Genomic DNA, 25,412 nt, shown 5'->3' with positions numbered 1-25,412 from the left:
TAAGAGTCAACATCTTGTGAATATAAAATCACAAGGCAAAAACTGCATTAAGGCTACTATAGATTATTCAAGAAAATCTCCACAACCATTACTGACTAATGAAGACAGAGGAAGCAGCAGTTCATAACAACTTGCAGAGAAATGGTCATCTGAATTAGAACAAGAATATGCCAAAGTTTTCTAGCTGAACATTATCCCTACCACTGTAACACACAGCTCCTCATAACTTGGACGTTGCCCCACTCTCATCAGAGGTCTATCTAACAAGGGCTGCATCCAGCTGTAATAGCCTCACAATTTTTATTTTTTCCTGAGTTCTCTGGAGTGATGCGTCTTCTGTTCTCACTACTTCTCAGATTTCCTCATTTGATTTTGTCCATCCTGGTCTTCTGTACCTCGGAGTGTACGAACTTCATTTTCCCTGTTGGAGTTTCTGATTGTCCTTTCTAGTCAGAGATCAGTTTCCAAGCTATGTGCAACGATGGGGGTTAAACTAAGAGTTGCAGAGTGTCATCATTTTCAGTGGTACTTCCTTATCCCACAGCAGCTGTCTTACTGTACTTGCTGGTTAAACTGAACTGTGTTGCCTAGATACAGTTATTCACCTCATATTTGGCCAGGTTGTCTTTTTTGACACCATACTATCTAAAAATAAAATGTAAAAACCCATAGCACTACAGCCCTGACAGGCCTTGGCCTACCAAATGATCACTGCTCAGCTTGAAAGCCTACGGATTACAAGTTGGCACATGGACAGCACAACAAATCCTCTTGGCTTTCTACACTGCAACCGATGCCTCGCTGTCAGATAGCTCCTCAACTGTTCTCATGTATGCTATTTAAATATTCAAATTCTAGAACACTGTCCAGCACTGTTCCATTAAGCAGGATTGCTGGGTCATCATTTTGCCACTCAGTGGCTAATATTTAGACCATATTGTTTGAAATCCTGACTCCATTTCTGTTTTCCATATCGTTTTTGGAGTCAGCTCAAATCACTACACCGTCTGCTAATGTGAAGGCTTCTAAGTTCTGATAATCATTTCATCTAAGTGCCTTTATGATGAGATCCATTATGATGGGATGTGAAGGGTGACAAAGCACTGCTTGCTGTACTCCTCTCTAAATTTCAAAGCAGTTAGACAGCCTACAGCTCAATTTGCACACAGCTCCTATTCCCCTCATACAGTATCTTCACCTTTTTCTGCTAAGACAGCCTTGAATATTCAGTTCAATCAATCAATCAATCAATCAATCAATCAATCAATCAATCAATCAATCACCTGCATTTAGAGCTATCACTCAGGTGGCAGATTCCCTGTCAGTTGTGTACCTAGCTTTTTCTTAATCATTTTCAAAGAAATGTATTGAACATTTCCCTTGATAATTTATTTCAATCCCTTGCTCCTCGTCCTATAAACAAATATTTGCCCCAATCTGCCCTCTTGAATTCCAACTTTATCTTCATATTATGATCTTTCCTACTTTAAAAAGCTCCACTCAAGCTTATTCTTCTACTTATGTCATTCCACGACAACTCTCCAATGACAGCTCGGAACATATGACATACTTATAAGAATTGCTAATTAATTCATAATAATTATAACCTGGTTATATAATGAATTAATTAGCAATTCTTATAAGTATAGTAATCTTCAATACGGAACTACAATGATATTTATCACTCGCAACATATCACATAATTTAAAGTTAAAAACTTCATGATCGTTCCGTATTGAATAGAGAAATAAGGAGATGTACAATATTAGAAGGATCCACAACGAAGTATTGAAAGGTGGATCCTTCTAATATTGTACATCTTCTTACATATCACATAGTCGAGCATCTGATCTCCTTACTCCCAAGTCTTCCCAGCCCAAAGTTTGCAACATTTTCATAACATTACTCCTTTGTCGGAAATCAACCAGAACAAATCCTGCTGCTTTCCTTTGAATTTTTTCCAGTTCTCGTATCAAGTAGTCCATACACTGGAGCCATACTCTAACTGTGGTCTTACCCGAGACTTATACCCCCCTCTCCTTTACATCTGTACTACACCCCCTAAATACTCTCATAACTATGTGAATAGATCTGTAACTTTCTTAACAACCTTGTTAATATGTTTTTCACAATGAAGATCATTTCTTATACTAACACCCAGGTACTTACAGTGTTCCCCATGAGGCAGTATCACCCCATCAACACAATAATTAAAATTGAGAGGACTTTTCCTCTTGGTGAAACTTACAGCTTGACTTTTCATCTCATTTACATTCATACCTTAGTCTGAATGTTCATTCAAGCATACCCCAATCTGCTCCCAAGGCATGATGTTATGGGCCTTCTCGATGTATATGCTTCTCTTTTTCCGAGTACTTTCACATTAACATCCTGACAACAAAGATGAGGCCTATTGTTCTTCTTGGCTTAAAACCATATTGTTCATCTTCTAAGGATGGTTCTACACACTTTCTGAATCTATTCTCTGACTTTTTCCAGAATATTTAAGCCATGAGACAGCAGTGTAATGCCATGCATGATGGTGTATTTCTACCTGCTCTCTGTCTTCTGGGGTAATATTTTCCTTCCAAAGCTGAAGGGTCTATAAAACCACTGGTTTGCTAGAGTTCCTGCCACTTGCACTAACTGCACACTCAACTAGTCAATTCCTACTACCTTCCCTAAACTCAACTCATACTTTTTTTTTTCGTGCTGGATGTTTAATGTTGCACTTACACACTGAAGGTTTTTGGTGACGCAAGTATGCGAAAGGGCTAGGATTGGAAAGGAAGTGGCTATGGCCTTAATTAAGGTACAACCCCAGCATATGCCTACTGTTCATACTTTTTAGGATCTTTCCCAACTCCAGCCGCATGCTTGGTGGTGTTATATTTCTAAACTCTTTCCAAAGAAAGAATAAAGGAGACATAAATAAACATTTGATATCACTCTGTGAGGTACACATGTCTCACTGCCTGCTCTTTATGTAAATATGAACATAAATGAAAACTGGCTAATATACTGTAGATGCTTTGCCTGGACACATTTGAGATACGGTAACAAAAATATATCATCATTGGTCTGCCCTTCCAGCGAGCCAGGTAGGGTGTTTGAAAACTAGCGTCTTCCAAAGTTGCCTATTCAAAAAGATTTTGTCGTCCATGATAGATTCCCAATTCCATCCTCTTCACTCCACATCTCTCAGTTGGTCCATCCATCTTCTTCTTGGTCTTCCACCTGTTGTTCTCTTTTCCAAATAAGCACATGGTAACCTTGTGCTATTCATTCGTTTAACATCCCCAAACCATTTAAGTCTAGATGCCCTGTATAAGTCTTACCTCCATCGATGCATTTAGACCTAGGTTAGATCGGATCTTATCATTTTTCACGTGATCAAGTCATGTCTTTTGGAGGGCAGCTCTAAGAAATTTAATTTCACAGGATTGAATCCTACTACAATCCTCTGATGTTAGTGTGCAGGTTTCCAGAGAATACTTAAGGATGGGAATGAAATATGACTTGTACAAGATCATTTTTGTTCTTTGTGGGACTTTCTCACCCCACAGTAGGTGTCTAACGATACTGTAAAAGTTAGAGCCTTTGGTTACTCTGTTTGTTATTTCTATCTCAGCTCTATTATTACTAGCCATTACGCTTCCTAAATATCTGAATTGGTGTACTAGAGGGTCTTTTTTATGGCTTTTATGTGTCGGGGAACATGCACGGAAGGCGATAGCGCGGCCAGGTGAATCATTTGCCGAGAGATATATTGCTTCATGACCGGCTAAGATGATCTAATGCAGTACGGTAGCGATAACCTTGCTTCACAGCAATAGTTCAGTTCAACATCTGCGGTATTGGTAGTGTTCAATGTGTTTGCTTTAAAAAAGCGTAGTTTCTGTAGGAATACTAACTGTGTGTTTAACGAGTGATGTATACAGTAGAACAGCCTGTATTCATTGTGTTGTGCTATGAGAAGCATTCTTCTTATACAGAATGCCACTTTCGATTCATTCGCAAATTTCCTGGCATCCTCCCTCCCCATAGGAGAACGGTATGTAAATTAGTCAAGACGTTCTGCACCATCAGGTCCATTCTTGACAAGAAATCATGCAGGAGACGAACCGTTTTAACAGAGAAAAAGCTGAACGAGATAGGAGCTCTCTTGAAAAGAACTCCAACAAAATCCCTGTCGCATTTCGGTGTACAAGCTAATGTGTCATTATCCTCTGTTAAAAGCAAAACTGTACAAACCCACCCCTGCCCAATATTTAAGAGGACCAGACAGTTTTGCTAGGGTTCGGTATTGTAACTGGTTGCTTCAGTCAGTTCACGATGGGTATGTTGACCCAGAACTTTTATTTTATAGTGATGAAGCATGGCTACACTTAATTGGCTATGTAAATAATCAAAACAATCGCTACTAGTGTGCAGAAAATCCCACCCTGCATGTCCGTCCACTTCATGATGTAAAAATAAGTGTTTGGTGCTCAATAAGTGCTCATAGAATTATAGGGCCTGTATTTTTCTACGAAACAATAAATGCTGATCGATATATAGACCTCATTTCCAGACCATTCCTTCAAGTGCTCATGGAAGAAGAAAGGAGTAATGGTTACTTTATGCAAGATAATGCGACGGCACACACTGCTAATTGGTCCATGGAGGTAATACGGAAAGTTTTCGAAGATTGTGTGGTTAATTATCCCCGTAGATCTCCTGATTTAAATCTCCATGATTATTACCTGTGGGGGATGCTGAAGGGAAAAGTGTATGTGAACAACCCTCACACAAGAGAACTACAAGAGAACATTACACAAGTTATTTCGAACATCACACGGGCTGAGATTCGCCGAGTGTCTGCAAATCTATTTACTAGGTGTCAGGCGTGTTTGATAGCTGAGGGAACAACATTCTGAACACCAAATGTAATGCCAGGTAGGTTTTAGACTAATAGTTTCACTAGAAATGGATTTCTATAAGTGTGAATTGCTGTGAGTAGTGGGGAGGAAAAGCACGCATTATACCGGCTAGCGACCGAGTGTCATTGCACCAGCCATGCCGTGCTCTGAGTGGTGCTGCGGAACCAGCTAAAAATAAGACACTGTACTTCAACTTGGTGATCCTGTATTTTTATGTTGCATTCTGTATTCTGTCTGCTGATTTTCAATGCTACTGCTTTTAATGGGTTCAATTTCATTCCATAATCATCAAACTTCTTACACCATATATTCAGATTATTTTGCACTCCCTCATCTGTTTCATCCCATATCGCCACATCATTTGCAAACACCAGAGACTGAAGATCTTTATTACCTTTTCCTTTTAGTTACTTTAAAATTATATCCATAACTGCTATGAATACAAGAGGTGGTAAGGCACTTCCCTGTTGTACTCCTCGGGTTGTATTGAACCATTCAAAGTGACCATCTCCAAGTTTTCTAAGCCTTTTACAAATAGTTGATCTAGGAACATTATCATATCTTTTCAAGGTCCATAAACACAATAATTAGGTCTTTTCCTCTTTCCCAGTGTTTCTCTGCTAACATCCTCAAAGCAAATATCAGATCTGTTGTGCTTCTTCCAGCCCTAAAGCCATGTTGTTCCTCTTCTAAGATAAGCTCTAGTATGTATATCCCTTACTCTGGCTTCAATAATTCTCCATAATTTTAACGCCATGTGATAGGAGGGTAATGCCTCTGTAATTTTCATCATTGTTATAAAATATATTTGCCATGAAAATTAAAAAGTAGACCTACTTACGTGACACGTACCTCTATTTCATTAATCTGAACTTACAAACGGCTCAATTCCCTGTCACTTGCATCACTAGAATCCTCTCCTAAATTCATAGTTTTTTTTTTTAAACTACAGTAACTATGGCACTTTATAGGTCCCATTTTGTTTTCTCCTCATGTACCCACATGCTGGACACAGGAAGATAATTGACCAGCTCTCACCTCACAAAATGCTGTCAAGATGTTTACAAACGTTACAAAGTTTGAAAGTGGTGTTCAGGCTGGCACCATAACGTTTGATCTGGTTCGACACCATCTCTACTGGATTTAATTCACAGTGATACGGAGGCAGTTTGGAGTACAGTGCGCCTCGCTTGTTCGGCTAAGTTATCTATTACATATTTCTCGAACCAAGGCCTACAAGTCTTCACCAATTCTAGCAATTTGGTTTTAACAAGTCCTTCATCACATGTTGCATTTTTACTCCGCCTTCGTAGCGTAATGGTTAGCACTATTAGCTGCCGTCCTCGGAGGCCCGTGTTCGATTCCCGGTACTGCCAGAAATTTAAATATGGCAGGAGGGCTGGTATGCGGTTAAAATGGTACATGCAGCTCACCTCCATCGGGGGTGTGCCTGAAAAGAGCTGCTCCACCTCAGGATGAGGATACGAGTTTACTTCTCAAGCAGGAAATTACTTCAGCTTTCTTCCAGGATTTGTTTGGGATACATTCTAACTTCACAGTGTGATTAGGAGCATTGTCTAACACGATAACATTACCAGGCATCAGTTTTGGTAATATTCTTTCAAACCACAATTTAAATATGTCACCAGTTATTTCCTCGTGATGGTCTCCGTTTTTTTCAAGACTCCAACACAAGATCACCACCCTCCACGAAACTGTCATCACTTTCAATGTACTTACCCTTCCCTGTTGGATTTTTAGCCCTGTGCTTAAACCCGAAATAAATTACTGTTTGTTCGACGTTACAGTAGTGTTTTTCCATACCTTTGATGCTGTATGCCCTTCCTTAATCCAAATCTCATCCAAATAGTATAATTTACGCCCCTGTTGTGTCAAATCCGTTATCTTGCGGAGATAACGTCTATACTACAGCATATCATCATCTCTGTCAACTACAACGCTTTTTAGATTTCTGCTGATGAACTCGAAACGTATTTCTTTCCGTAGCGTGTGATGGGAAGATGTTTTTAAAATCTGGCAGTTCAGGATCAGAATTTACCTCTAATAACACTTTGTTAATTGCAGGGGGTTCATTGCGTTTCTGAAAATTTGTGCACGTTCCTCCGAATAGTAAAACAAACAAATTCAAAACATGATCGGTAGTAGAAAATTCTTCCCATGCATTGTATACACTTGAAACAGACGCATTGGTGAACTCTGATGTTAATTTCATGATATTGTTAATTGAACTGTTGGGATATGTTTCCATAAACTTATTAAAGTACATTTAAGACAATAGTCTTCAACACTTTTCAGACGTTTCCCTCAGTTATGCTTTTTAACAGCAGCCACTGACGCGAAATGACTCAAGGTTGTGCAATCGTGCGTGACCTTCCTCATGGCTGACAGCTACCAGACATTTAGGCATTTCCGTGAGGAGATATCGGATGTTTAAGATGTTGACCAGAAATTTAGAACAATAATATAATTTTCAATCAATACAATGCTTTCACATTCAATACTCTGAACTTCAAACTTACAGAAACAGCTCATTTTTAAATGTAGCAATGGACTATATACTGGGCGGATAAACAAGGAAAGAAATGTGAATCAGTCAAAGTTACATTGTTTAGTTTACGCTTACTTTATGCTCTAGTTGGAAAGAGTTTATTTGACCTTTGTTTGTCCGAAGTGATATAACATGAAATTCATACAAATTTTCTGCCCAGTTATATGCACATTTCCTTCACTTCAAATACAGTAGAAGTCCGATATAGCGAGTACCACATATAACAAGAACCCCGCTATAACGCCGATTGTTTGCTGTCCCTTCAAATTTCCTATATTAAACCATGTACTATCCTTCGGTTACAGCGAGAGCCCTATCATTGACGCATTCGTTATTCGAGCGCTTAAGCGCGCGCGATTTTTCCCCTTACCAATATTTATGCACCCCAGCGATTATGTTGCATGCGTTTGATTACCTTCGGTATCGTTTCGTCGCTATTTTCACTAGCAAGTTCTCTCGTTGACAGTGCTTGAAGCGTTTTCATCATACGTCTAGTACGGTTAAGTCAGGATAGGCGACGCTGTTTGAATAAGAAAACTGAAACGTTTGCCACAAAATGTGATCAATCATCTTTGGTACAGTACAGTTTTCTCACTATGTGCATTTGCGAGCGCTCTCGTCGAAATTCGAAGGCAATGTTGGAGTCGATTAGTAGGTAATATCCGTCGACTGCTGTAATCTAAAGAAAATTCAAAATGAAAGACGATACCTAACACGTTTTCGTAATAAATGCATAAATAACATGGCAGTTGTTAACTCGTTAAAAATAAAGGCTGAAGTTAAGTAAGAATCTGATACACCTCAAGATATGGCAGAGTACATCACTGATTTCAGAGGATAGTTCACCTTTTCTCGCGTCTAGTTACATTTCGCAATGTAGATAACTTTAAACATTTTGTAATAAAGTATTGATTAGGTGGAAATCTCATTCTTCATACTTGCATTCTTAATTCATCAATACGGACAATGAAGCTGATAGATTATAGTAAGGCTATTCACATGTAAATTTTTAGCGAGGAGGTTATCATTTCTCTACATGCATTACAAATATGTTTTCATGATACATATACGGTTAGGTTGGGCAATGCCGTTTGAAGAAGAAATCGGCAATGTTTGCCACAGAAGCCTCTGAGTGATACCGTACTTCTCCGAATCCAAGACGACGTTTTTTTCCTCAGAGTTTCATGCGCCAAAAATCAAGGGTTGTCTTGCATTCCCGGCCTAACAGTAACGAATACCACTGGCAACTGCTGTGGTAACCACGCTGCTTCTTTTCACTCCCGCACGCACACGTATACACAAAACTCCTTGACAACCATCTATACGTCTGTGGCTGACAATAAACGACCGCCTCTTTATTATACATCGCTAGCCGCGACAACCGGTTGTACAGTGCCTGTGTGTAACGTCAATGGACCTTGGAAAATAGTGAAGAGAGAATGGCGTTCTATTAGCCTCTACAAAATTGTTTCTCAAATCTGCACAATGGCATCAAAACATGCTAGCCTTTGAATTCTTACAAAGGCCACGGCTATTCATTGGCAGAGTTATAACGCGTCTACTGTACCTGACGCTTAGTAAAATTAAGTTTTATAGACAGCAGGGACATTTTCGTGACGGATAGTCGTTTTATAAAGATACGCGGAACAGGTATTGCCGGCAAATTAACAACGGGTTTTCGTCGATATTACGATGCCCATTTTAAGTTAATGGTTATTAAATATTCGGAAATGTAGTATAATTGTGCATAGGCCTAACTAAAGCCAATATCTGACGTTAGCGTGAAGACAAAGATAGCTTAAAAAGTGCGTACTGTACAAAAAATGTGACAAGGACGCTTTAAAGAAGACGAAGATGAAATTATGAGGTACCGTATATGCACGAAAAACTCAAGAGCAGAATGGCCATACCGTGGTGCAATAAACTCTTTCCTTGAACTTCAACGTACGCGATTAGGCCTATACATCGCTAGCCGCTGAAGTTGGCCGAACTCGGCAAGCGAGATGTGCGCGAAGTGGTTGCCGGTTATATCTGACGCTGAGTAAAAAATAACAGTTTTATAGGCAGCAAGAATATTTTCCTGGTGGATCGTCGTATTGTAGAGACTCATGGAATAGGTATTGCCGGCAAATTCTCAACGGGTTCCCTTCAGTATTATGATGCCAATTTTAAGTTAATGGTCATCAAAACCGCATAAATGAAAAAAAATAATTGTACAGCTGCATAAAAATATGGCATAACAAAAGCCAGTGTTCGGCATCTAAAATGCGTACTCTACAACAAAGGCATTCATATGATTTTACAAAGCCCTTTTTGAGCCTGATTTACATTTTTGAAGAAAAAAGTGGTGTTCGCCTTGGATTCAGAGAAATACGGTACTATAATTTTTTTCAGAATGAAATTAAACTCTCACTTTCACGAAAAATAACAAACAAGTAAGCCGTAGTGTAGATACCATCTGCGGAAACGCAAGTTTTGAACAATCTGATTGCCTTTTCATTCTGATTTTAATGTGCATGGGGGTTCTTCCGATTTTTTTTAAAAAAATTGGGTATAACAAGAATCCGCTATAGCGAGTAAAATTTTCGCTGGTATGAGTTCTCGCTATAACGGACTTCTACTGTACTATAAAATTTGCCAATAACTGATTACAAATGAAACAGCATTAAATTTGTAAAAATTATGTGGTCTCACAACTATAAAAAAAAAAGTCTGTGAAATAAAACAATCACAACGGAGCTCAGTTAAAAATACCAATCATAGAATACAGGGCATCCAAACTTATTGGTCCGTATACATTGTTTAGTCATTATTTTCACAAAACAAACCTTCACAATGTAATTCGACAGTTGTAAAATATAGAATGCCTTGTGGCCTAGAGAAGCTATATATATACTGGAATAAACTCTCTGAAAATAAACTCACCTGTCTGCTTCATCTAGGATAATAATTTTATGGCGACCAGGTGGTAAATTAATTTTTCTTTGAGCGAACATCTTTATTGTATTGCGCACAACTTCAATTCCTCTATCATTTGATGCATTCAGCTCTAAAATAGCTGATTCAAATTCAGACCCCAAAAGTGCACGGGCCAAGCACAGTATAGTGGTGGTTTTTCCGACGCCAGGAGGGCCCTGAAATAAAAGAAATCATCATTTATTTTTTTTAATGAGTAGAGAAAGTTAGTCTTGAGATGCATACAACTTCTGAAACTTTTCTGACTTAGTTCTAATTTTCATAGTATTCACATACATATTCTAAGCAAGATATCACACTCCTAAAATGTAATGTGAAAATGGGAACTAATATTTACAGGACATAACTGAATTATTACATCAAAGCATCTAAGTGTATTTATTTATTCATCTGTCATGTCGACTTGTGTATCCAGCCGTTATCTGTATTATCGGCCATTGTTAGAACTGTTTCTTAACTGTGGAAGTTACCAGACCAATTTAATTCAAGTTATCTATCCATTATTGTCAGGCATTTGACTGAACTCTGTAGTGCGCCGAATTATCATTTGTAACTTCTGCGCATTTTCGCGGTGCACGCATTGAATTATGGGACTGCCTCTCGGCTAGCTCGGTGTGAGCTCAGTAGTCTGCTGTAGTCAGCTCCCCGTTACTCTCCAAGATGGCTGTGTTGTATGAAGCTCCCAAGCAGACGGCTTGGCGAAAAGGGAAAGCTATTATAATGGAGCTTGACTCCGGCGGTTAAGGAGTAATGTGAGGGCTAGGCCCTATTATTCCTTCAAAGTTATCCAGTGTGCTCCAACCCTTTTTTTGTTCTTAATGTAACATGTAAACTTGGTGCAGTGAGTTATCCGTTATCGGAATTCAAAGTTTCAAGTGTCTTGTAAGTTTGGATATCTTTACTCCAAGTAAGTACTGAAAATTATAATTTATTGAAGGGATCCCAGTCGTTCAGGCACCTATGTGAGTAATTTCATCTTGGACATGAGCAACATTATAAACGACTATTTTGGTATTGGTTAACCTTGTAAGCAAAATCTGATATATATTTGAAGTGAATGCATTTGAAAAAGAAAATTTAATGTAATGTAGGGAGCTCGAGGATCGCTAGTTATGCATCTATGAGGTGATATTTTGTGTAAGTGATTTTATCTTACGTTTTTGTCGGGGTGCATTTTTGCCAACTGTGTTTCTTGATATTCATTATGATGGCGATTATTATTATTATTATTATTATTATTACTTTTATTTTTTTGGTAATTCATTTCGGTGCGTGTTTTCTCCCTTAGTGTTGTCCTGTTTGGTTGATATTGCTGTCTAATTTTGTCCTATTGCCTTCGTGGCTGGTTATCTGTATGTAATGATTATCGCATTGTTACGGGCCTCAATTAATGACACCTCATATTCGCATCGTAGCGCATTCCACGGCCCCCTCTGTTCTAAAGTATGTAAATCGCTGGTGATTTAATTAAGTAAGGCTAATGTAAACTGGCACTATCACCTCTTGGATAAATGATAATTATTATTATTATTATTTTAATAACTTAAAATCTTAAAATTGAAATTTGCTGGTCGAAATTAAGTTTAATAATGGGACTTTTCTTTCGTTGTCTTATTATCTTTTCTCCCATTGTTTGGGTTCCTTGCTTTTGTCTTTATTACGTCATGTCACCCCTTCTTATCTTATCTGATGATACGTTAATATTTTGGGTGGCTTTGATGATTATTAGGGGATCTTGGCTTCGCGTCGGTAACGGGTAGCTTCTGTTTGGTTTTTCGGTGTCCTTTATTATTTTTATGAGTGCACCGTTAATTGTAAATTTCCTTTAATATACTTCATTTTGTTCGGATTGCTCTGCACTATTATTTTATTGTGTTTTCATCTAGCTCGTTTCTTTTGTGTAATGTTTATTCGCGGTTGGAGCCACTAAATTTTCTTCTTTTTCGTGTGTCCTTGTGTGCATCTTGTAACTTAGTATCTTGTAGTGTAGCAAATTTCAGTTTTAAAGTGATTTTATATCGCGGGCCCGCATATCGGTTGCAACCAATTTTAATGTTTCTATATGTAAGGTAATGAGTTATTAATGAATTTTCAAACCTTAATTTCGGCGGAAGCCTATGTTTATGTGAGCTCCATTTTTCCTTAATTTCTACTTTATTTTAAAATACTGTTTTCCTCGTCTAGCTTGATTGCATTTTTAAATTTCAGAAAAAGAATTTTATATATTTTTTATTGTTCTTATTTTATACCATTTTCAAATTACATTTGCTTAGTAAATTTTCTTCATTTCAAATTTATCTGGTGTGTCATTTAGTAGCTAGCAGTATTTACCTGGCAACCTGTCAAAGTTATGTAAGATCCTGGCCTTTTTAATTCTCGCTTTGCCTTCCACGCTTCATATTTTATGCTACTGCCTTTCGGTAAGTATTGTGCTTGTTTTCTTCTTGATGTTTGTGCTTTTCTTTTGAATGTTTGGTTTTCTGATTGGTAAGGTTGCAGTAGTGAGTGGTAGCAGAGCGTGGTTACTGTTATTGTTATTCTAACACCTTGATAAGTTGCCCAGGTCAACATTGCTAGTTGCTCAAAATAAAATAACTGGTATTTAAACTTGTATTTGTAAGACCAAGTGTAAAGTCTAATCTAACTGTTGTCTGTTTCATGTCAATCATGGAGTCTCGCCCCTTGCCAGTTCCTAGAATGTTGCGGAAGCTGGAGTTAAGCTATGAGGTGCAGATTCGCGGTAGGAAGCCATCCGGTACTATCCAGGGTGACGTAGAATTACTTTCAGAAATTGCTGATCTCCCCATTGTTGTACCTGACATGTCAGAAGCAGAGATTGGTGAGTCTGTTTTGTTCATTACTGATGCCTTAGATGAAATAAGTGAATTAACTGATGCCTTTAAAACATCTCAACCTTCAGAGTACCAGGTACAGAGACAAATAGCACGTGTAACGCATTACACGAATCGCCTCCAGGATCTGTTTACCTTAAAAATGGATCGGTCCACTCTGAACCAATGTACTGTGTTGCTAACTAGGGCTGTTAACATATCTGCTGATTTGAACGTCATCATGCAAACTCTTAAACTGGGAAGTATTAATATTAATGCTGGTTCTCAAGATAATGACCCCAATATTTCTGCTGCTCATGATTTTAACCAACCCATTTCTGGCTCTGTTTTGGGTAATCACTCATTAGCTGCTTTTCATGGCCAACCTGTATTATTGGTTGATAATCCTGGCATGCTAAGGTGCGATAATGTGAACCCTGTTTGTGATTTGCTTAAAGGGGTTACCAAGTTGTCCATTGATTCAATTGAGGAAACAGTGTCCTTTTTGAGATTACTGGTCGAGGTAAAAGAGACCGCAAATTGTTTTAAACTTAGCTCTTCCAGTGTATTCCGAACCCTATTTTCCCATTGTGTTGGTATCCTTAAATCTGAGATCTTAGAAGCTTGTTCAGGTGATACTACCTTGGACCAATTTCATGATGGAATTTTAAGGAAGTTTATACCTTTCAGAGCGCTCAAAGATTTAACTGCAAAACATTGTTTTCGGGTACAGTTGTATTCTGAAAGCCTGTTTAACTATGTCAATGACCTTAAGTTTTATTGTAATGTGTTCAGGTTATCTATTGATGAGGCAAATATGGTAGATAGTATAATGAGTGGTGTATCCCCTGAGTACCGTTCATACCTGTCCTTTAGGAAATGTCCTGAAACCTTTAGTGAGCTGAAAGTGGCTTGTATTAAGGCTGAAGAAGCCAAACATGGTGATAGTTGTAGACCTGTTAATGTACCCCCTCCAACTGGTCCTTCTCCTAGGCAGTCCTCTGGTCTGAACGCCAGTAGTTTAGGTGCTGTTTCAAAAAAATGTTTTGCTTGTGGGTCTAAAGACCATCTGAGGAACAAATGCCCATTGGTAAAGAGGAAGAATTTGCCTACTAGTAATTTTCCTAGCCCCCAATTTCAAGGCGTTGCTTACCCGGTGCCAAATTATCCACCTCCCTCTGCTAATTTCAACTTGAGTAATACTAATCAGCGCATCTGACTAGGTGAAAGTACTGATAACGCAAGCCCCTCCATGAGTAATTTGAATGACCATGATAATACTTATGTCTATGATAATGATGATGTTTGTCCTGGTGACTGTAAAAGTATTTCAGGGAATGTCCATTCTAAAATTCCGATTATTCCTGTAGAAATCAATAATGAGCCTACATTTGCACTGGTGGACTCTGGCAGTGTTACCTCTGCTATTAATTGGTCTTGGTTTTCTAAAAATCAATCTGTCTGTAAATTTCCGAACCTTGAGCCCCTTTCAACTGTGTTTCATGCCGCAAACGGCTCTGTCTTGAATGTTAAAGGTTATGTAAAGGTCAAAATTCGTATTAATCATTTCACCTGGAAATTTAATTTCATTGTGGTCGAAGGATTATCGCATGATGTAATTCTTGGTTACGACTTTGCTGTTCACGTAGGATTAATTCTTGATGCCCATAATCGTTGTCTGTCTTTCAAGTTTTGTACAGATTATGCTCTGCCATTGGTCAATTATCTCCCTTGTTCTGGTAAACATCTCTGTTCTATTGATGCACACGACCAAGTTACTGAGGAAAAATGTGACCTGAGTCATTTAACTAGTGAACAAGCTCAACTGATACATGAATTGTGTGATGAATTTCCTGAGGTATTCACGGATAAGCTAGGGGTAACTAATGTGCTTGAGTATAAAATTGATGTGAGTGACACCATCCCTGTTCGATCTCCTCCCTATCGTCTATCTCCCCCACGTATGAAGGTTCTGAAAGAAATTATTGATAAGATGCTTGAGGAAGGAGTTATCAGGCCTTCAACTTCTGCTTATGCGTCCCCCATCTTCCTAGTCCTAAGCCCCAAGGTGGCTTCAGGCCTGTGATCGACTACCGATCTCTCAATAAGAAGATTATCTTGCAATCAATTCCACTACCTGACTTGCATACTTGCTTTTCATTCTTCTATGGTGCTAAATTTTATTCTGTATTTGATCTCAATCAGGCGTATCACCAGATCCCTCTGGCCGAGGAAAGTAAGCATTTAACTGCATTTATCACGGACTGGAACTTATACGAGTACGAACGAATCCCGTTTGGCCTCAGTACGGGCGCAGCTGTGTTGTCGAGACTACTAGATTCCATATTGTCTGACATTAAGTTCAGGTTTGTGTACAATTATCTTGACGATGTCGTCGTGTACTCGGAAACCTTTGAGGAACATCTCTCTCATATCAGGGAAGTGGTTCGTCGCTTTAAGCAAGCTGGTCTCACTGTCAAGCGATCTAAAGTTTCCTTTGCGCAGCCTCGTATGTCTTTCCTGGGTCATATCGTATCACCTAATGGTGTAGCTGTGGACCAGAGTAGAACCCAAGCCATCTATGATTTTCCAGTACCTAAGGATCAGAAGGGAATAGCCCGCTTCGTTGGTATGGCCAATTTTTTTCGAAAATTTATCCCAAATTTTGCCCAAATTGCTGCTCCCCTTAATGCCCTTCGGCGTAAGGATGTTAAATTTGTCTGGAAGGAACCTCAACAAATTGCTTTTGATAAACTTAAATCTGCTCTGGCAAATGCCCCTGTCCTGGCAATTCCTAACTTCTCAAAACCTTTCATTATTCAAACTGATGCTTCTGGTTCTGCCGTTGCTGGTGTCCTCCTCCAAGAAGATGAGCTAGGTAGGAGACCCATTGCTTATGCCTCGCGTACCCTGAATTCAGATGAAATGAAGTATTCCATATACGAACTTGAATGTTTGGCCGTTATTTTTTCCCTTGAAAAGTTCCGCATGTATGTAGAACACTCTAAATTTCTTCTTGAAACTGACAACATGGCACTTAGTTGGGTATTAAATAGACCTAAGCGCACGGGTAGATTGACCCGTTGGGCAATCCGCATTTCCGCCTTTAATTTTGATGTTCGCCACATCCGTGGTACTGAAAATGTTGTAGCTGATGGATTGAGTAGGATGTTTGGTGAAAAGCCTCTTCACCCTCCTGATTTTGATGTCAATTCCCTTCCTAACTATTCTGCATGCCAATCCAATTGCATTAATGCTATCTTGACTGACTCTCCGTTGCTGTTCCATGATATGTCAAAATTGCAAGCTAGTGATCCTGAAATTAGTTCTATTGTTAAACAACTTGAAGATGGTAATGTTGTTAAACCTTATAAGCTTGTTAACAATGTCCTATGTTGCAAGGCCAGACATGACAATAAGTACAAAATTGTGTGTCCTCAAATCCTCATCCCTGAAATCTTTAAGTATTACCATGACTCCCCCATGGGAGGACATTTAGGTGTTTTCAAAACTCGACAAAAGATACGAACGCATTTCATATGGAAGAATATGGATTTTCACATTAGGGAAATGGTCAAAGCTTGTAGACTGTGCAGTATAAGTAAACCTAGTTTGAATACCCGTGTTGGGTTGTTGTCCTCATCTCACCCTACTAAACCAATGGAGAGACTGTTCATTGATTATGTCGGAGCGTTCCCATTAAGCTCTAAAGGAAATCGATTTGCACTAGTGTGTGTTGACGGTTTTACCCGTTTTACTTGGATTTTCCCGACGAGAAAGATGGATGCTCAGACCACTATATCTTGTCTCAATTCGATCTTTTCTGTATTTGGTCCTCCTAAGTTTATTGTGTCTGACAATGCTAGATCCTTTGCATGTAACCTGTTTAGGAAGTTCTGTTTTGATCTCTCGATATCTCACGTCACCACTACTCCTTACTATCCCAACCCCAGTTTTGCTGAAAGAGTTAACCGCAACTTACGTGCTGCCCTCATTGCATACCATCATAACCAACAACCTAAATGGGATTCTTGTATTCATTGGCTTACTTATGCGTTTAATTCATCTGTTCACGAGTCTCATGGCCAAACACCCATGTCTTTAATGCTTGGATTTACCCCATTTTCCCCCATTTCTAATGTGCTTAACATTGATTCCCTCCTCCCTGATGATCCAGATCCGGAGGAGATTCGTAAAATGTGGAACAGAGCTAGAGCAAAACTTGTTGTTTCCTATGATAATGTGCAAAAGAAGTATGACAAAGGACGCAGGCCTACCAATCTATCTGTGGGTGACACTGTTTTTGTCAAGTCTTATCCTAGTAGTAAAGCTGTAAATAAATTTTCTGCTAAATTAGCAGCTCGTTATCACGGTCCTTGTACGGTATTAGAGTTCTTAACTCCAGTATCCTTGTTAGTTAACGACCCTATTGCCAAACGCATTAGACGTGTACACTTGAGTCAAATTAAGCCTACTTAATCATCAAAATTTTGTAAACATATTTATGGTCATGTAAACTGGATTCCTTAAAAATAGCGTTTATTATTTTCTTCAAAATTATGTAACTTACTCACACGCAAGATACATTGTCAGATATTACTATCGATGACAGACTATGTAAATTATTATGATTATAAACTTCAAGTGACATCATAAATTATACATCTAAATTTTCAACGGTATCCTCCATCAGACTTTTTCGAGTGCTACTTCGTTTCGGCTGTTCGAGTGATTAGTTATGTGCCATGCCACGACGCCATTTATGCCTGTGTTGTGTATTTCGACCTGCAAAATTATTTACGGTCTTTGGAGCATTATTCTGTGCTCCGACATATTATGTTGCAGTTTGTGTTGCGCGCGCTTTTCCAACCATGCAACTACCTTAAGAGAGCAAGAATGTATGATACCTATGGTTGCCTACTACACTCTGTACTGGTATGATAATCCTACTCTGTGTCATGTACTGTCAACTTGTGTGGTGTGTGATGAGACGCTGGCCACGTTGCATCCCATTCTGTTCACACTCAACATGTAATCTGCTAGTATTGTGTGAAGGTCAACATTCCTGCAACCAAGTAAGACCATTCCTTGTTATTTGAACCTAAAAAAAAAAAAAAAAAAAAAAAAAAAAAAAAAAAAAAAAAAAAAAAAAAAAAAATTGGTGTCTCTCTTCCTGTATCCAACGTATGAAGATTTGTTTGGACATTGAAATTATACCATTGGCATGCTATCCATTGTTTTGGACTTGCGCCTCCCCTGTGTTCTGGCTTCGGGAGGGGAGAACTGTAATGTGAAAATGGGAACTAATATTTACAGGACATAACTGAATTATTACATCAAAGCATCTAAGTGTATTTATTTATTCATCTGTCATGTCGACTTGTGTATCCAGCCGTTATCTGTATTATCGGCCATTGTTAGAACTGTTTCTTAACTGTGGAAGTTACCAGACCAATTTAATTCAAGTTATCTATCCATTATTGTCAGGCATTTGACTGAACTCTGTAGTGCGCCGAATTATCATTTGTAACTTCTGCGCATTTTCGCGGTGCACGCATTGAATTATGGGACTGCCTCTCGGCTAGCTCGGTGTGAGCTCAGTAGTCTGCTGTAGTCAGCTCCCCGTTACTCTCCAAGATGGCTGTGTTGTATGAAGCTCCCAAGCAGACGGCTTGGCGAAAAGGGAAAGCTATTATAATGGAGCTTGACTCCGGCGGTTAAGGAGTAATGTGAGGGCTAGGCCCTATTATTCCTTCAAAGTTATCCAGTGTGCTCCAACCCTTTTTTTGTTCTTAATGTAACATGTAAACTTGGTGCAGTGAGTTATCCGTTATCGGAATTCAAAGTTTCAAGTGTCTTGTAAGTTTGGATATCTTTACTCCAAGTAAGTACTGAAAATTATAATTTATTGAAGGGATCCCAGTCGTTCAGGCACCTATGTGAGTAATTTCATCTTGGACATGAGCAACATTATAAACGACTATTTTGGTATTGGTTAACCTTGTAAGCAAAATCTGATATATATTTGAAGTGAATGCATTTGAAAAAGAAAATTTAATGTAATGTAGGGAGCTCGAGGATCGCTAGTTATGCATCTATGAGGTGATATTTTGTGTAAGTGATTTTATCTTACGTTTTTGTCGGGGTGCATTTTTGCCAACTGTGTTTCTTGATATTCATTATGATGGCGATTATTATTATTATTATTATTATTATTACTTTTATTTTTTTGGTAATTCATTTCGGTGCGTGTTTTCTCCCTTAGTGTTGTCCTGTTTGGTTGATATTGCTGTCTAATTTTGTCCTATTGCCTTCGTGGCTGGTTATCTGTATGTAATGATTATCGCATTGTTACGGGCCTCAATTAATGACACCTCATATTCGCATCGTAGCGCATTCCACGGCCCCCTCTGTTCTAAAGTATGTAAATCGCTGGTGATTTAATTAAGTAAGGCTAATGTAAACTGGCACTATCACCTCTTGGATAAATGATAATTATTATTATTATTATTTTAATAACTTAAAATCTTAAAATTGAAATTTGCTGGTCGAAATTAAGTTTAATAATGGGACTTTTCTTTCGTTGTCTTATTATCTTTTCTCCCATTGTTTGGGTTCCTTGCTTTTGTCTTTATTACGTCATGTCACCCCTTCTTATCTTATCTGATGATACGTTAATATTTTGGGTGGCTTTGATGATTATTAGGGGATCTTGGCTTCGCGTCGGTAACGGGTAGCTTCTGTTTGGTTTTTCGGTGTCCTTTATTATTTTTATGAGTGCACCGTTAATTGTAAATTTCCTTTAATATACTTCATTTTGTTCGGATTGCTCTGCACTATTATTTTATTGTGTTTTCATCTAGCTCGTTTCTTTTGTGTAATGTTTATTCGCGGTTGGAGCCACTAAATTTTCTTCTTTTTCGTGTGTCCTTGTGTGCATCTTGTAACTTAGTATCTTGTAGTGTAGCAAATTTCAGTTTTAAAGTGATTTTATATCGCGGGCCCGCATATCGGTTGCAACCAATTTTAATGTTTCTATATGTAAGGTAATGAGTTATTAATGAATTTTCAAACCTTAATTTCGGCGGAAGCCTATGTTTATGTGAGCTCCATTTTTCCTTAATTTCTACTTTATTTTAAAATACTGTTTTCCTCGTCTAGCTTGATTGCATTTTTAAATTTCAGAAAAAGAATTTTATATATTTTTTATTGTTCTTATTTTATACCATTTTCAAATTACATTTGCTTAGTAAATTTTCTTCATTTCAAATTTATCTGGTGTGTCATTTAGTAGCTAGCAGTATTTACCTGGCAACCTGTCAAAGTTATGTAAGATCCTGGCCTTTTTAATTCTCGCTTTGCCTTCCACGCTTCATATTTTATGCTACTGCCTTTCGGTAAGTATTGTGCTTGTTTTCTTCTTGATGTTTGTGCTTTTCTTTTGAATGTTTGGTTTTCTGATTGGTAAGGTTGCATAAAACATACTCAAGATGCAGAAATATCATACGGCCTGAACTGAAATATCTATTTTTCTGGGGGTAAAAAATAGGTTGGTTTAACAGCAACACAATGTTACAGATAACTTCTCGGTAGAAACAAGAATGATATGGGGGTGGGGTCCTCATATTGCACTCCATGTCCTACAAAGAAGCAAGCGTACCCTTCCACTGCAGATTTTTCTGCTTGGATGATACAACAAACAACATGGTAATAATGCTGCATTTGATAAACCCTTCTGTGCAATCAAGGAATATGATACACGCCAGTGCTGGAGAGACGGTCCCGAGGGTCTTTAGATGATCAGAGCTGCTGGAATACTGTATTTACTCAGGATGCCCACTAGTAAACTAAATCTCTTTTCCCTACATTAAATTTAGTGTGACATCCCACATGATATATAAGAGACACAGTCAAGTAAGTATCATACTCTGGAATTCTCATTCTGAAACATATTTTGCACAAATACTTACAATAGCATAAAGAACTTGAAATAAATGTATCATACGTGAAACAAGCTATACCAATCTGTGAAGTGGGCTATCAAGTTAAAAATCCAGCCTTGGAGACAAGATTTTTCTAACGTTATAAGTAAATGAAAATTAATGAAATCTTACTTGGAATGCATCTCAGAAGAGAGACGTGTTCATAGCGATGTCCAGGAACCCACCATCCTGCCCCAAGATATACATTTACTGTTATAAACTAATGAGTATTACATGCCATTTTCATTGCTGAAGTAGCTACTTGCATTCCTATTAGCCAACGTAAAGTGGCATGTGATCTCATTTCCGTCAATTATGATAATCATAATCTGTTACCAACCCCAGCACAATAAAAGCGCCCCTTTGCTTGTCCCTATAGCACAGGTTTTGTCCAGATCCTATCCTAACTGTCCGCACGGCAAGAACCAGTCCAGACCAATGGTCTTGTCCAGTTCCTATCCTAACCATCCGCACGGCAAGAACCAGTTCAGAACAATTATGTTTCCACACGAAAGTAGAGGCCTAAGGCCGCTTCACGGCTTCTAACACAGGGGATTACACCCCCAGACCCCCTTTGTTTGTCCCTATATCACTGATCTTGTCCAGGTCCTATCCTAACCGTCCGCAAGGCAAGAACCAGACCAGACAAATGGTGTAACAATAATCACCACCACCACCAATTTAAGCACCACTCACTCTTTAGTTCGTAAGTAGAGAGGTTGGCAGCATTGAGCACCGCTTGACAACATCCTTCCCGAGAAGTCCGCGAGCATGGAAACAAACGACAGTCGTTCCGGGCTTGTGAAAGTCTTGTCTCCAGGGCTAAAGTATTGATGAATTACACTACTCACAGCAAGCCATCAGTTGATCACTCTTTAAACTAATGCCTGTGTTCATCAGGGAACTAATTCTCCAAATCAGTATGAGTGAGCGTGCCCCTTTCTACACACACTCGTAAGAGAAACATATGGGTAAGTGTTCGGAATTTCAGGAATAAGATCCCAGTTCCTATAGCAAATGGAAGTGTTGTTTGAACAGTATGCTGGTCAACTAGTGTGTATAGAAACAAGCACCAGAGACACATTCCTTTCTTTATAGAATTTTTTTCTGTGATAAGTTTGCTTTCGGGTAATAATTTTTCCACAATAGTGAGGCAAAATCCATAGTAATTACAGGCAATACATAAAAGTTGGCACATATTAAAACATTTTAGAACACAGGATATTCTAAAAGGAACATTAAGAAGATGAGAGTTATTGTATATTTAATTTATAATATTATTAAATTGTATTATTTATATTATTACATTATAATGTAAGTTTTGATTTAATGAGAACAAAGCTATTACAAATTACTGAAGGAAGTTATAGTCTACAAACATTGTATTTTACTATCAAAGTAAAGACCAGAAATTATCTTATTGCTCTCTCTCTCACACACAAAGTACTATTTGCTGTGTATGACTTGCTCGATCATTCCGTTCAGGTCCAGTCTTAGATACATACATACATACACTAAAATTATAGACTGTTATGCCTTTCAACGTTCAGTCTGCAAGACTCTGTGAATTTACTAAGCGTCGCCACAATCCTCTATTTGCAACTAGTGCTGTGGCCTCATTTAGTTCTATACCTCTTATCCTTAAATCATTAGAAACTGAGTCTAACCATCGTCCTCTTGGTCTCCCTCTACTTCTCTTACCCTATTCAATTATGTTTCCACACGAAAGTAGATGCCTAAGGCCGCTTCACGGCTTCTAACACGAGGGATTACGCCCCCAGACCCCCTTTGTTTGTCCCTATATCACTGATCTTGTAAAGTCCTATCCTACGTAACATATCCTCCTCCATTCGCCTCACATGACCCCACCACCGAAGCCGGTTTATGCGTACAGCTTCATCCATCGAGTTCATTCCTAAATTAGCCTTTATCTCCTCATTCCAAGTACCCTCCTGCCATTGTTCCCACCTGTTTGTACCAGCAATCATTCTTGCTACTTTCATGTCTGTTACTTCTAACTTATGAATAAGATATACTGAGTCCACCCAGCTTTCGCTCCAGTAAAGCAAAGTTGGTCTGAACACAGACCGGTGTAAAGATAGTTTTGTCTGGGAGCTGACTTCCTTCTTACATAATACTGTTGATCGCAACTGCGAGCTCACTGCATTACCTTTACAACACCTTGATTCAATCTCACCATATTACCATCCTGGGAGAACACACAACCTAAATACTTGAAATTATTGACCTGTTCTAGCTTTGTATCACCAATCTGACATTCAGTTCTGTTGAATTTCTTACCTACTGACATCAGTTTAGTCTTCGAGAGGCTAGTTTTCATACCATACTCATTGCACCTACTTTCAAGTTCCAAGATATTAGACTGCAGGCTTTCGACACAGTCTGCCATTAAGACCAACTCGTCAGTATAGGCCAGACTGCTTACTACATTTCCACCTAACTGAATCCCTCCCTGCCATTTTATACCTTTCAGCAGATGATCCATGTAAATTACGAACAGCAAAGATGAAAGATTACAGCCTTGTCTAACTCATTCTACCATCAATTCTCACTGAAGCCCAATTGTCAACATAAATGCCTTTGATTGATTTTAATGATCTAACTTTAATTCCATAGTCCCCCAGTATGGCGAACATCTTTTCCCTCGGTACCCTGTCATATGCTTTCTCTAGATCTATGAAACAAACACAACTGCCTATTTCTCTTGTAGCATTTTTCAATTACCTGGCGCATACTGAAAATCTGATCCTGACAGCCCCTCTGTGGTCTGAAACCACACTGGTTTTCATCCAACTTCCTCTCAACTACTGATCGCACCCTCTCTTCCAAGATGCCAGTAAATACGTTGCCTGGTATACTAATCAATGAGATACCGATAGTTGTTGCAATTCTTCCTGTTCCCTTGCTTATAGATAGGTGCAATTACTGCGTTTGTCCAATCTGAAGGTACCTTACCAACACTCCATGCTAATCTCACTACTCTCTGAAGCCATTTCAGCCCTGCCTTCCCACTATACTTCACCATTTCAGGTCTAATTTCATCTATTCCTGCTGCTTTATGACAATGGAGTTTATTTACCATCCTTTCCACTTCCTCAAGTGTAATTTCAACAACATTTTCCTCCTCCCCATGAGATTGGCTGTTCTCAACACCACCAGGAAGATTTCCTTTTACATTGAGAAGATGTTCAAAATATTCCCTCCACCTCTCCAGTGATTCCTTGCGATCTATTATGAGTTCACCTGAATTACTCAAAACACTGTTAATTTCCTTTTTACCTCCCTTCCTAAGATTCTTTATCATTGTCCAGAAAGGTTTCCCTGCTGCTTTACCTAGCCTTTCCAGGTTATTACCAAATTCTTCTCACGACTTCTTCTTGGATTCAGCAACTATTTGTTTTGCTCTGTTTCTTTCATTTACGTACAAATCCCTGTCTGCCTCGGCCCTTGTTTTGAGCCATTTCTGATAAGCCTTCTTTTTACATTTACAAACTGCTCTCACTTCATCATTCCACCAAGATGTTCGCCTTTTCCCATCTTTACACACAGTTGTTCCTAGGCATTCCCTTGGTGTTTCTACTACAGCATCCCTGTATGCCACCAATTCACTTTCTATATCCTGAACTTGCTTACTGTCTAATCTTCGAAACTTCTCACTAATCATGTCCATGTACTTCTGTCTAATTTCCTCGTCCTGGAGATTTTCTACCCTTATTCGTTTGCAGACAGATTTCACTTTCTCTACCCTAGGCCTAGAGATACTTAGTTCACTACAGATCAGGTAGGGGTCTGTATCATCGAAAAATCCCCAGAAAACTCGTACATTCCTAACAGATTTCCTGAATTCGAAGTCAGTTAAGATGTAGTCTGTTATGGATCTGGTACCCCTAGCCTCCCATGTGTAGCGGTGTATAGCCTTATGCTTGAAGAATGTATTCGTAACTGCTTAACCCATACTAGCACAGTTCAGCAAACGCTTCCCATTCCCATTAACTTCCATATCTTCCCCACATTTACCAATCACCCTTACGTATCCTTCAGTTCTATTCCCAACTCTTGCATTGAAATCACCCATTAGCACTATTCTATCCTTGCTGTAGACCCTGACCAC

The 25,412-nt window shown here is 38.7% G+C and overlaps 1 protein-coding gene across 1 annotated transcript in view; it reads right to left on the bottom strand.

Moving 5' to 3' along the window:
- RfC4 (replication factor C subunit RfC4) overlaps positions 1–25,412 on the bottom strand; it is a 92,153-nt gene that overhangs the window by 48,943 nt on the left and 17,798 nt on the right. Inside the window, exon 3 of the mRNA XM_067155099.2 lies at positions 10,417–10,625. Within this exon, the coding sequence (XP_067011200.1) occupies positions 10,417–10,625 (209 nt within the window). The remainder of the gene's footprint in view (positions 1–10,416; positions 10,626–25,412) is intronic.

The sequence above is a fragment of the Anabrus simplex genome, chromosome 1 (assembly GCF_040414725.1).
Source record: "Anabrus simplex isolate iqAnaSimp1 chromosome 1, ASM4041472v1, whole genome shotgun sequence".
Lineage (NCBI taxonomy): Eukaryota > Metazoa > Arthropoda > Insecta > Orthoptera > Tettigoniidae > Anabrus > Anabrus simplex.
The sequence above is the reverse complement of the archived record's forward strand: the minus strand, read 5'-3'. Positions and strand labels throughout refer to the sequence as shown.